We start from the raw sequence: 12,926 nt of genomic DNA on the forward strand, positions 1-12,926 counted from the left end.
TTGGGAACCCAGAGGGTGACAAGCTGAGGAACACTGGGTTTGGGATTCCAGCTGAGTCCCCAGCCCGCCCCTCCCCCTCCTCTAGGACGGCAGACAGCAGAGAGACGCATGACAATGGTGCCCTGATAGCTCTGTCTTGGGGGTTGAGGCGATGGCTGGGGAGGGGCCCCTCCTGTTCCAAAGCCTGTCTCTCCTCCCCCACCAGGCCCCTTAATCTACCTGCATTTTTGGCAATTAGCGGCTGAGAGGTGAACACAGCTCCAACCCCACTGCCTTGTAGATCTTGAGACAGACCTATGGGAAGTATTGAAATACATGCATATAATTAGTTGTCCAAAAAGTATGCGCGGGTGGGTGACGGGCACAGGAAGAGAGGCAGCATGACAGACTCAGAAGGGAGAAAAGGCTCAAAAGACTCACAGATGCCACCAGGATGACGATAGCTGGCCCCAGTCGGGAGGGACCCTATGGCACAGCCAGCCCCTGGGAAGGCAGAGGTGAGCCAGGGACCCCAGCAGGCAGCGCGAGGCAGGGATGAGTCCAGAACCTGCAAGGGAGAAGACTTACTGAAGTTGACAGAAGTCGGGCTCCCAGCTCAGGATCCCGGCCTGCCAAGCTACAGGGAGCTCTGGTCCAGAGCCTTTCTGGAGCCCCTTGATTTACCCTGGAACTCCATTAGGGCAGGTTTTGGGAGCAGACAGAGAAACAGCATCCCTCACAGACAGGCACTCGGTCGGCTATTCTCTTGCAAAAGGAATCAAGCACTAGGCCAGCAGCCTGAGCCCTCAGGACACTCAGGGTAGGCCCAGAGAAACACTCCGAGGGGGAGCTTAGGGCAGCCTTCCAACACCTCCTCCCCAAATCGCTCTCTACCTCCTCGCCATCTTTGTGCCAGCCAGCCCCCCTGGGCAAAGCACATCCCTGGGGCTGGGGGGCTGGGGAGCTGGGGGAGGGGTGGGTGGTGAGGCAGGACGCCTGAGTCCCCAGAGGAAGAGGGGCAGGATACCTAAGTCCCCACAGGGACCCTTGATGCCTGTCTGAGGCTCAGTCTTTGAGGGGGTGGGGAGAGGGAGTAGCTAGAGCTCCTTTTAGCCTCTCGGAGGAGGATTCTGTGAGGGGATTGGGTCTGGGGGGTTGGGGGGCAGGAAGCTGTCCCCAGGGGAGCCATCCAGGCCCATTCAAGGGTTGAGCACTTGTTTAGGGTTAGAGCTGCCCCCTCTGGGGACCGGGATTGTCCAGCCAAGGCCATTGTCCTGCCCCCTTCCCCCAGTCCCTCCCAGACCTCTTTGAACCTGAAGTCAGATATTTTTTTCTATACCCCCCCACCCCTGGTTTCCCCACCCAGGGCCTAGGGCTGGAGGCCTGGGCTGGGGCAGTGGGGGAGGAGAATAGGGCCTGCTCCAGAGGTAGATGTTTGGGTTTCAGAGCAGGGGGTAGCTAGGAGCCAGATGTGCAGGTCCTGGAGTGGGAGGGTGGCATGAGGGGGTGTCAGATCCCTCCGTCTGGACAAAAGTTGGGAGACTCAGGCCCTGTCAGTCCAGAGCCTGGTCCTTTGAAGAGGAAGTGGGGGTCATCCCTGGGTCTGTTAGACAAGTTTCTGGAGTCCGATCAAAAGACGGGGCTGTGGCATGAGGCCTGGTCTGGCAGATGGGGGCACCCGGCAGGCTAAGCAGATGGGTGCTGGGCATCCGAGGCTGCGGGGTAACCGGGTCCGGTCAGTGTCTGGGTGGGCATGCCCGGTTTCTGGATGGGAGCCTCACGGGGCCAGCTGGCCAGTGTGCTTACGGCTGTTCGTGAGTTGAGGGGTGGCCACAAAAGTACCTGGCACAGACACGATTGATAAATGTTTGAGGAGCTGGGAGGGTGGCTGGGCCCCAGAGAAGGGACAGTTCCGCAGGTCTCAAGCGCCTGGGGGCCTGAAGCACACGAAGGTGTCTGAGGGGCCCCAGGCAGCTCTGAGGCTTGCAGAGCATGAGGGAGGGCTGGCAGCCTGTGGGGGCCTGCACCAAGGTCCTGGAGGGCGCCCCGTTGGGTCTCCCAGCTTTCCCTTTCCACAGACACCAACACTGCCACCATTAGGTGAATACCCTTCACCTCAGTTTCTCCCACCCCCACCGCCCTCTCCTCCACCCATCCAGGGGGCGGGGCCAGAGGTCAAGGCTAGTGGGTGGGATTGGGGAGGGAGAGAGGTGTTGAGCAGTCCCTGGGCGAGCCCTATTTCACCAGGCCCCCGGCTTGGGGCGCCTTCCTACCCCATGGCGGGACACCTGGCTTCGGATTTTGCCTTCTCACCCCCGCCAGGTGGTGGAGGCGATGGGCCAGGAGGGCCGGAGCCGGGTTGGGTTGGCCCTCGGACCTGGCTAAGCTTGCAAGGCCCTCCTGGAGGGCCAGGAATCGGGCCGGAGGTTGGGCCAGGCTCCGAGGTGTGGGGGATCCCCCCGTGCCCCCCGCCGTACGAGCTGTGTGGCGGGGTGGCATACTGTGCACCTCAGGTTGCAGTGGGGCTAGTGCCCCAAGGTGGCCTGGAGACCCCTCAGCCCGAGGGCGAGGCCGCAGCCGGGGTGGAGAGCAGCTCTGAGGGGGCCTCCCCCAAGCCCTGCCCTGCCCCACCGGGTACTGGGAAGCTGAAGGAGAAGCCGGAGCAAAACCCTGAGGAGGTGAGTGAGCCGAGAGGGGACAGGGAGGGGAGGGCCCTGGTTGGCAGGGCAGCAAGAGATGGGAGCGGTCACCTGCAAGCTGCCCGGCCTGGAACCCCAAGAAGAGCAGGCAGGGGAGGCCACCCAGGCAGAGGGGTGTGTGGCGACTGCAGGCCATCCTGGGCGGCAGGGCCAAGGTGAGAACCCAACAGGTGAGGGCAGGGCGGCTTGGGGGAGCTGGAAGCTGGCCCAGGAGGGCCCTTGTCAGGTAGGTCCCTCACTTCCTAGGTCTGCCCAGGGCCAGGTCACTCGCTATCAGCCCACACTGGGCCCAGTGTGGGGTTTGTTTGAGCCCCTTCTCCCACCCTTAGCCCTTCCTGAAAACCTGATCCTATCAGACCCAGGATCTTGACCTAGGGTTAAGCATGGCCTGAGGACAGAAACAGTACTTCTCCCGGGGTTATTGTTCCTGAAGGTCTAGGGTGTGACTGCTTTCTGATAGGAGCTCCTATATGGGCTGCGTGTGCACGCGGGCAGCCGGTTCACCTCCAGTCAAGTTTAGGGCCTGTCTACCCTGGGCTTCTGCCTCAGGCTGGTGAGCACCCCCTGTGCAGAGCTGGACGGCTCATTCTGATCAGTTTCAGCCTCAGTTCCGTAAGCCGTATACAAGGAGAAGAGACGGTGGGAGAAGTTACTCCTGGCCATTCCCAAATGTGGGGCTGCTGAGGGATTGAAGGCTCCAGCCCTGCTGGGGACTGTTAAACGTGGATCTTCCAGTCCTCCGAAGCGACAAGTGTAAGCAATTAGAGATCAAGTACTAAGCCTTGAGACCGCACAGAAGGTGTGAGTGGTTTCAGGTGCGACTGAGTAGCCCCAGACTCTTCCCAGGAGGTGACTGCTGAGACTTGAATAATAATGGCTGCCAATTGGGGTCCACTTCCTAAGTGCTTGGCTGTGTGGTCAGTTTATATATCATTATCTCATTAACCATCACAAAATCTCCTAGCGTGAGGTGTTATTAGCCTATTTCACGGGTCTTAACTGCTAAATGATGAAGCAAAGATTTGAACTGGGGTTTACCTTATTCCAAATCCCCAAAATAGGCTTTGGAAAATCCAGGAAGACAGCTGAGGGCATTTATAGGTTCAAGTCATTGGCTGAGCAGAGTTGGGAATGAATATTAGCCTATTTGAATTGGATGCGATTGATCACCACGATCACCATTGAAACACTTCCCTAAGGCTTCCAGGACTACAAAAAGGCCTTGTTTATTCTCAAAAGCTGCTGTTCCTCTGTCCCCTTGGCTGCTTCGTTGTTGTGCCCCAGGGCTCAGTCCTTCATCCTCTGCTCTCTCCACCCTTCCTTCCTCTCTTCCACCCTTAAGGCTTAAATACCATTTAGATGTGAGGTGACTACTGCATTTTCTGTCACCTGTGGATGGCTCCCTGAACTGCTCCCTGTGACACCCAGTTGAGCAAGGCCAAACCCAGTCATTCTCCGTTCCTTTCACGTCCCACATCCTGTCCTTAGGAAACATCCTGAACCAAGCCCCCAACATCTCGCGGGCATTGCTGCAGTAGCTTTGTGAGTTACACCCTTGCCTCCTCCTTACAGTCTGTGGCCAACACATTGGCTACAGTCGTGTTTTATTTTTTTATTTTTTATTTTTTTGAGACAGAGTCTTACTCTGTTGCCTGGGCTAGAGTGCTGTGGCTTCAGCCTAGCTCACAGCAACCTCAAATTCCTGGGCTCAAGTGATCCTACTGCCTCAGCCTCCCGAGTAGCTGGGATTACAGGCATGCGCCCCCATGCCCAGCTAATTTTTCCTATATATATATTTTTAATTGTACAGATAATTTCTTTCTATTGTTTTTTAGTAGAGACAGGGTCTCGCTCTTGCTCTGGTTGGTCTCGAACTCCTGACCTTGAGTGATCCACCGGCCTTGGCCTCCCAGAGTGCTAGGATTACAGGCGTGAGCCACCTCGCCCTGCCTACAGTCGAGTTTTAAAGGGCGGGAGTCAGATCATTTCACTCCACAAAACCCTCCAGCGGCTCGCACTTCACCCTGACTGAACGAAGTCACTGTGGCCTCCACAGGGTCTGCTGGGCTCCCTGAGCACTGCTGGGCCACCCCCTTGTCCAGCCACGCTGGCCTTGCCCCTGGTCTTGTCTCTTGCTCAAATATCACCTTCTGTCCTATTTAAAGTTGTCACCCTCCTCCACAGTTTCCTTCCCACCTTTACCCTACTCCTGTGTAGCCTGCTTACTTTTTCCTTAGCACTTTGATCATGTTGATGCCAGGGCTTTTTGTCCACTTTGTAGCCCCTGGCTTATAGAAGGTGTTCGATACATCTGTTGAATTTAAAACCAGTGAGAATGCTGCTATAGTGCAAAAAAATGTGACAAAAATAAGGGATAATCAGATTTAAAAAAAAAAATCAAGCCCCAAGTATATACAAATTATTTTATTCACACCTCTTATGACACCTGCTACTTTTTGTAATGTGCTTGCGTATGTGCATGCCATGTCACAGTTTGTGGGACCCTCAAAGCAAGCTGGGGAGAGCATATTGAATTTGGCATCAGAGAGACATGGTGCTCTTTATTTCTGTAGTCTCAAAACGTCCTCAAACTGGGGGTGATACTTGAGTCAAAAAGACTTTTGTGAGTATTAAATGAGCTAACCTAACCGTCAAAACCTGACAGGTGTTTTCACTGAGGCTGGGGCCTGCCTTTCCATGCATTCGAGGTGCTTTGCATCTGCTGGATGTACCAGCTTCGAGGGGAAGAGCAGCCCCTTGCCATATGCACGAGTCAGGGAAAGGTGAATGGGTGTAGACAGGTTATTTCCAGACGTGAGGTGGGCAGCTTGGGAGGCAGAGATAGTCCCACCGACCATGCCTTGAGGCCACAGGCACGTTCTTGGACCCCAAGTGGAGAAAGGAGGTGGATAAGTGGTGTGTTTATGTTCTTACAAGTCTTTTGCCTTTTTAAATGCAGGCCCCCGACGTCAAAACTCTGCAGAAAGAACTCGAGCAGTTTGCCAAGGTCCTGAAGCAGAAGAGGATCACCCTGGGGTACACCCAGGCCGACGTGGGGCTCACCCTGGGGGTTCTCTTTGGTGGGTCCCCCAGCACATTCTGACCCACGGGGACCACGTCTCCCCTGGGAGGAACAGTCCTGAACTTGGGCCTTTCCTTCCCACCAAAGGAGTGGGGGCGGTTTCAGGGGCAGGCTCCACTCTCGCCCACAAAGAGGGAGCAGAGGAGACAGTTGGGCCTTGAGCTCCCGCTGGGGTGAGGTAGGACCCAGAGTGGGATCTCGTAAGCACAGGAGGAGGTGGGGGCCCTGGGTCTTGGAGTCCTAAGGGCCCTGCGTGCCACCTCACATTGCTTCTCTTTCAACTGGCCTCCCCCAGGGAAGGTGTTCAGCCAAACCACCATCTGCCGTTTTGAGGCCCTGCAGCTCAGTTTCAAGAACATGTGTAAGCTGCGGCCCCTGCTGCAGAAGTGGGTGGAGGAAGCTGACAGCAATGAAAACCTTCAGGAGGTGAGGGTGGAGGGATGCACTGGGGCCCGCGCTGTCTCGGCCAGTTTCCATTGCTTCCATCCCTGGCTTGTAGCTCTCCCTCCTGGGGCAGTAGTTCTCCATGGGATGGAGTGTAATTCCTCAGTTCTGCTGGGAAGGGCCCAGAGCCACCCTTGGAGGACTCTCCTTTTTCATACCACCTGGCCCTGGTGACGCGTCTAGTCACTGGCCCCGTGGTGCTGTTGCTCAGCAGGTCCAAAGCCTGCCCTTGTCTCCCGTTCCTCACCTGCTCAGATATGCAAAGCAGAGACCCTAGTGCAGGCCCGAAAGAGAAAGAGAACGAGCATTGAGAACCGAGTGAGAGGCAACCTGGAGAACTTGTTCCTGCAGTGCCCGAAACCCACCCTGCAGCAGATCAGCCACATCGCCCAGCAGCTTGGGCTCGAGAAGGATGTGAGTGCCCATCTCCTGCTGTGCTCCATCTCCTCCTCCAACACTCTAGGGCTACTGGCTGTGGGCAAAATGACCACGCAGAGCCAGACCCACCTTTCAGAGCTTACGGTCTAATGCCTCTCTCCCTTGTGTCGTCCATCACAGGTGGTCCGAGTGTGGTTCTGTAACCGGCGCCAGAAGGGGAAGCGATCTAGTGGTGACTATTCACAACGGGAGGAGTTTGAGGCTGCTGGGTCTCCTTTCTCAGGGGGACCAGTGTCCTTTCCTCTGGCCCCAGGGTCCCATTTCGGTACCCCAGGCTATGGGAGCCCTCACTTTACCACCCTGTACTCCTCAGTCCCTTTCCCTGACGGGGAAGCCTTTCCCTCTGTCTCCGTCGCCACTCTGGGCTCTCCCATGCATTCAAACTGAGGTGCCTGCCCTTATAGGAATGGGGGGCTGGGCAAGGGGGGAAGCTCGGGAAGGAGAACCTGGAGTTAGTTTGTACCAGGGCTTTTGGGATTAGGTTCTTCAATCACGAAGGGAGGAATTGGGAACACAAAGGGTGGGGGCAGGGAGTTCTGGGGGAGCTTGCTGGAAGGTGAAGTTCAACGATGCTCTTGATTTTAATCCCCACATCACTCATCACTTTTTTCTTAAATAAAGAAGCCTGGGACACAGTAGATAGATAATTTTGTCTTGGTTTATCCTCCTTTAGTTATTGAGGGGTGGGGATGGGGATATCCAGTGATACCTAACTGCTCTCATACCCAAGTGACCCTGAAACCAAGGTGCCATTTAAACTGCTTGAGGTCCCACAATGTCAGAGCGAGAGCTGGGATTAGAACCGAGTTTCTTTCTAGAGGGCCCTTATAGGCTAGTTCTTGGGAGCCTGTGACAGGGGTCTGAACACCATATTCCTGCCCACAGATAGTCACCATGTAGCCTGTTACCCACTTAAGAGCTGCTGCTTTCCCCACTGTACTCGGGAAGCCCTCAGTGGCTTTACACTAAGAAATCGAGTCTTCAGATACTATTTCTGTTGCGTATCACTCCACTCAGAAACTCCACTTTGTGCTTTCTTGATACCAGGGTCCATTTGGCTTCCACTTAAGGTTTTGGCATACCATGTCCCTGAGTGACTCACCAGATACGCAGGTTTTATTCCTGTTTCTGTCACTAGCTCATTAGGGGCCTTTGCTTGCGGGAGCTGTTTCCTTGATGTGGAAAAAACTTGGTTTGGTAAATCAAGGTAGGAGGGTATAGAACAGGTCAAGATAAGGCTTTCCAAGTAAGAACTATAGAGATGATGGTGCTTTGACAATATCGGCTTGGCATAAGGCTCACGGAAAATCACATGTACCGTACCTGAGTCATACATGGACCAGGCCAGCATCTGTTGGAGCTAGTTGACAAGGTTTTTCTTTTTCCCTGGTGGTACTGGTGAAGCCCCTAAAAGTTGTAAAATCCCTGTGAACTTGACCAAATCCCAGTTACTTTATGTTAATGGCGGTGGATCTCTCTTCCTTAAACTAGAAATCTTATTTATTTTTTACTGCCTCTTACCTCCAGCTCATCCCATATATTTATGCTTTTCCAGTGAGCAGGTTTGTATTTCTCTACTCATCTCTCCTCCCCTTCCCCAAAGATTCTTTTTTTTTTTTGGTCTGGTCAAGTGAGGCAGTGGGAGGAGAGAAGGAACAAAGGACGTCCCCAAAGATTCTGAATTAGTTCTCTACACTTTGCCAAATGCCATTCTCCCAAGAACTGGGAAGCAAGGAATATCAGACCCACAAGAAGAGTAAATATTCAGGAGTGAATGAAGCTGCTTGTTCTTTACTTGGAAATAGAAGCAAGGCTCTGAAAAGCAGGTCACTATGATCTGGTCAGCGGAGGACTAGCCACAGTGCAAAGCTGTTTTAGGTCTGGGCCCTAGGTTTTCCCAGAAGGCCTTAGGCAATGCCATTCAAGCACATTAAGAACTCCCTCTTACGTCGGTTGCAGGTGTGGCTTCTGCAGCTGATGCGTGCTCTGACCACAGATATTGTGTCCATGGCAACAAGGCCTTACAGCTCGTAACAGTGGGCATTTGCAGCTCACTGGCAACTTCTTGGAGGCAACAATATCTTTGGCAAGAAACCATCTTCTGTCACCTTGGCCATGTATCCACAGCAATCAGTATCCAAAGCAATCCACCCTTATTCCCTGTAGTCATTCCTTCCTGGAGAGGGATGGGAAGAAGGGGGAGTGTTAGGACCATTTGCACTCCACTGTCCTCCCGCAGAATGGAGCTGTGTCCTCTGGTGCCTTGGTGCTAGACCTTAGGTCTGGATGCCTGTACGGCACCCTGGACACCGGAAGTCAGCCTCCCTGGCAGCCTGGATGCTGCAGCCAACACAGGCCACATGGAACCAGACGTCACAACCATCACACTGAACCCAGGCCACTGTCTCTTCTTGGGGCAGGCAGCAACAAGGAGCTGCGCAGGGCTCCCCGCCCCCACTTGCAGGAGGAGCCATGGGGGCGCTCACTGGGTGCTTCCGAGGACGGCCACGTCGACTTCTGAAAGAAGTGACACAAGCATCAGGGTCACTGGGAACCTGTAGAAGAAGGCCTAGACCTTTCCCCTGGATAACCATAGGAGGAACCTAGATCGACTCACTGGACTAATGCAAGCCTGGAATCTGTCCTTAAAAACATGTAGGGTGGGCCTAGGAACTAGTCCTCGATTGGCTCCTTGGTCTAGGGGTATGATTCTCCCTTTGGGTGCGAAACTAGTCACTGTGAGCCTGCAAGTTCCCCATCCTGAGGCACTAGAAGACTGGGGTTAAAGCCATAGGAATGTAAAAGGTAGGAACCTGTGTCTGCTGACCTGCCCCCCCCCGCCCCACCTAACTCATTTCCTCCCATCTGTATGTCAGAGCTAACCCAAGTCTTGTCACTCTAGCATCTATTCTGCCTCTGACTACCTCCCACACCCAAACCTCAAGCAGAGGGTCCTCCTCCCAGCCTGGGGAAATAAAAGGAATCAAAGGGCAGTGAGATACTGAGAGAAGGGAGACAAGTGAGGGCTCTCCACTTACCCACTGGGTGTCAGTGGGGCTTTCTCTACACGGAGTTTCTTCCTGGGCTCCATAAGGACTGGTGGGGGGCTCCTGGGAGCCTCAGTCTCATCATCCAGTTCTGCCAACACTCGGTGAACAGATTTCCTCCGATTTCGTGGGGGAGGGGCAGAAGGGGTGGTCCCCACTTCCCCAGGTGGGGTGGTGGGAACAGACAGGCTCTTTGGCCCACCCCCACTCCGGGAGAAGGTGAGGGGCTGGGGCTGGAGCTTGCTGAGGCTGCCGATGGAGTTGAGGATCAGTGTGGCCTTGGGGGCAGGGGAGAGGGTGCTGAGAGGCCGCTGTGGAGCCCCCTGGGAGGGCAGCATGGGCCGGAAACCGGCCCCAGCTTCTCCCCTAGACCGTGGGATGGTAATGGCAGCAAATTCTTGAGGTTTGACTCGGACTTGCTGGAACATGAAGTAGAACTCCGAGGGGCTGGTTCCTGGGGGCTCTTCAGGGCCAAAGGTCAGGAGATCCCCATCGCTCAACTCCAGCCTGTGACCTCTTGGGAGTCGGACATTGTTGACCAAAGTCCCTGTTGATGGTGGGGCACCAGATACAGAAAAGGACAAAAACAGAAATGTCCAGAGTCAGGAGTGGAGAAATCTGACTTTGTTTGATTCCTAGGGAACATGGGGAAGAACATGACATCTTCATCAAATTCTCCCTCACATTTTAAGCCCCTCGGTAGGTAATAGATACCAGGTAATAAGCTTATTGCCCACTGGGAACAAGTTTATTTTTCCTAAAAAGGACACCTCCCTCACTCTCCTGAGGTCCAATCCTCAGTCATGCACACTCTTGCCCAACTCCAACTCAGAACAGTTCAGAATGGTTCAAACCCTAGCTCTACAACCTTACCAGCTACGTGATCCTGGACAAATTTCTCATCCTGTTTGTGCCTCATTTTCCCTGACTGTAAAATGAGGATGATATTAGTGCCACCTACATTCAATGCACTTAAAACAGTGCCTGGCTTATAACAGTAAGCACTAAACGAATGTTGGCTACTATAGTAGCAAATCACACACCCCAAAGCTGACTCTACCAAGAGGCTTTGCCAGGGGCCAGTGGCAGAACTCAAATGTGAATCCAGGCCTTCAGAGGCTAACTACCCCAAGTCAGGGAGAAAGACATGCCCAGATCATTAAAACATAATTCAACATATAACTGCCCTAACCCAGGAACAGAGTACCTCAGCAAAGCTGGAAACTGAATCAAGTCTGAACTTGGCCCCCAATGACTCCAGAACATCCCCACTGTGACACTTCTCTGATGATGCCCCAGGCCCTGTAGGAGCTAAACAGGACCAATAAGGATCAGTCCTGCAGAGAGCTTTTGACACTGTACCCTTCTGGTGGAAAGACGGAGTTCTGGACCATGACCTTCCATCCAACCTTATGGGGAGTTTAGGAAGCAGGTGGCGAGGTCCTTGTGGAGCCCCTTACTCATTCCAGCCAGGAACTTTTGACTGCCCAGGGGCAAAGCTGCGCTGCTCACTGCTCACCTTGGCTGCTGTGGTCCTCCAGGCTGACCCTCCAGTCATCACCCCGGGGCTCAGCATGCAGCTCGGCGTGGACCCCAGAGATGAAGCCAGGCTCCTGCTGGGGCCGCAGGGCCACATCACACAGGTCAGCCCTGTGGCCCAAGCGATAGGTGCAGCCAGTGCCAGTGGGGGGGTGGAAGGTGTAGAGATCACCGCCTCTGCCGCCCCCTATTCGCAGCAGCTGGAAGCAGGGCAGCATGGGCGGTGCCCCTTCTGCACCACCTCTTCCACTTCAGGCATCTATCACCTTTCCTACTTTTGGGCCATGCACCATTGGCTTATGTTCTCTTTCCAGTCTCATGCTAACTTGAGCTGTGCTGTGTGCAATTTCAATTTTGACCACACTACCTGAGTAGTGCAAATTCAGAGCGCAAGCAGCATAGGCGCTCAATGCGAAATTGGTTGTTAAGCAGACTTGCAACTGAAAAATTCCAGGAAGGTCTTGATGCAACGCAAAAACAGGAACACGTCCTATAGCATCTCAGCAGAACTGGATCCTCAGGCAGCAAAATGTTCGGGAAACTTCCGATCTGTGCGAGACAACGACACATTAAGCAGTTTCTGGGGAAATAAATATTGGAGGTGTGTGTGTATGGGGGGGGGTCCTGTTATACAAACATATAAAGTACAGTAAGAATGTATAACCTCTGTGTAATTTGGAGAAGAGCAGCTTCTTCCTGTCAAACTTGCTTACCCAAATAATGCACCCCTCCTGCTCGCCCGCGCCCCCTCTTCTGGCCAATCCTTCACTCATAACTAGTTAGTTTAAACCCCCAAGGGAAATGAATCCACTGTCATCCTCCAAAAGGCAGTACAAACGAGTCCTTATGTACTCCAACAGAGCGGATCTAAACCCCTGCTTCCCGGCCTCTCAGGGTGGGATAAAAACAGAGGAAGGAGCCCCCCGCGATCATGGAAGGCAGATCCGGTCTTTTCCCTCCCAGCCCCAGGCCAGTTTCGGATCTACCCGTGCGGTGCAGTCTCCGAGTGGTCTCTTCTTCCGGCGGTGCCGGGCCGTGCGGCGGCCCCGGGACCTCTCGAGCTCCTCCGCCGGAGCCGGCGCTCCCGCAGCTGTTTGACAGCCGAGAGGCCGGGGCCAGGAGGGGCGCGGCCTCGGCGCGCGGGCAGCGCCGACCCCTCCTTCGGAATTCCCGGGTCCGAACTTCGCGCCGAGCGAGCCCGCCCCCGTCCCGTTCCTGATTGGCCAGCTCCTTTGTTCTCCTCCGCGCCATTGGGCAGCGCGCTGGGAGGGTCGCCAATCTCCCGCCTTCTGCTTTTTCTGATTAGTTCACAAGTTTTCCCGGGTTCCCGGCGTGGGGAGGAGCCGCCAGGGCGCGGAGACGCCCGGTCGCATTAATTGGACCCGGCTGTAGACGCCACTGCGCCTGCGTGCACCTTTGCTCCTCCTCCTTTCGGGGCGAACTAGGGCTTTTAGAGCGGCCCGCCAGCCCGCCCGCCCTGCGCAGGCGCGGTCGGGGAGGAGGCCGGGCCGGGAGCGCGGTGTGGGGGTGTGGTCCCAGCGCGGAGGGGCTCTCGCGCTGGGTAAGAGGTGTTCGGCAGGAGTCGGTTGGGGGCGGGAAGGGGCTGAGAGGGGGGATTCTGGGGGGTTCAGGGGATCCATAGGGAAGAGGGGGACAGGGGCCGGGTAAAGGGACAGATGAGGTCAGAACAGCCTTAGA

At 54.9% G+C, this 12,926-nt stretch overlaps 2 protein-coding genes across 3 annotated transcripts; one reads left to right on the forward strand and one right to left on the reverse strand.

The window, feature by feature from the left end:
- Nucleotides 1-2,189: 2,189 nt before the first annotated feature.
- Nucleotides 2,190-7,280, forward strand: POU5F1 (POU class 5 homeobox 1). 2 transcript variants are annotated; one of them, XM_012652949.1, is made up of 5 exons: nucleotides 2,190-2,657; nucleotides 5,638-5,758; nucleotides 6,056-6,186; nucleotides 6,460-6,618; nucleotides 6,763-7,280. In XM_012652949.1, exons 1-5 carry the CDS (start codon nucleotides 2,256-2,258, stop codon nucleotides 7,027-7,029), a joined length of 1,080 nt encoding a protein of 359 aa, XP_012508403.1. In that variant the 5' UTR covers nucleotides 2,190-2,255; the 3' UTR covers nucleotides 7,030-7,280. The 2 variants fall into 2 exon arrangements, with proteins under 2 accessions (XP_012508403.1, XP_012508404.1); XM_012652950.1 differs by lacking the exon at nucleotides 2,190-2,657 and adding an exon at nucleotides 4,285-4,432.
- A 1,426-nt stretch (nucleotides 7,281-8,706) lies between these two features.
- Nucleotides 8,707-12,322, reverse strand: LOC105817298 (transcription factor 19). Its single transcript, XM_012652953.1, has 4 exons — nucleotides 12,215-12,322; nucleotides 11,209-11,777; nucleotides 9,681-10,236; nucleotides 8,707-9,159 (listed from the first exon to the last, which is right to left on the reverse strand). Exons 2-4 carry the CDS (start codon nucleotides 11,444-11,446, stop codon nucleotides 8,919-8,921), a joined length of 1,035 nt encoding a protein of 344 aa, XP_012508407.1. The 5' UTR covers nucleotides 11,447-11,777; nucleotides 12,215-12,322; the 3' UTR covers nucleotides 8,707-8,918.
- Nucleotides 12,323-12,926: the final 604 nt, after the last annotated feature.

Source organism: Propithecus coquereli, unplaced genomic scaffold (assembly GCF_000956105.1).
Source record: "Propithecus coquereli isolate 6110/MARCELLA unplaced genomic scaffold, Pcoq_1.0 Scaffold404, whole genome shotgun sequence".
In the NCBI taxonomy this organism is placed as follows: domain Eukaryota; kingdom Metazoa; phylum Chordata; class Mammalia; order Primates; family Indriidae; genus Propithecus; species Propithecus coquereli.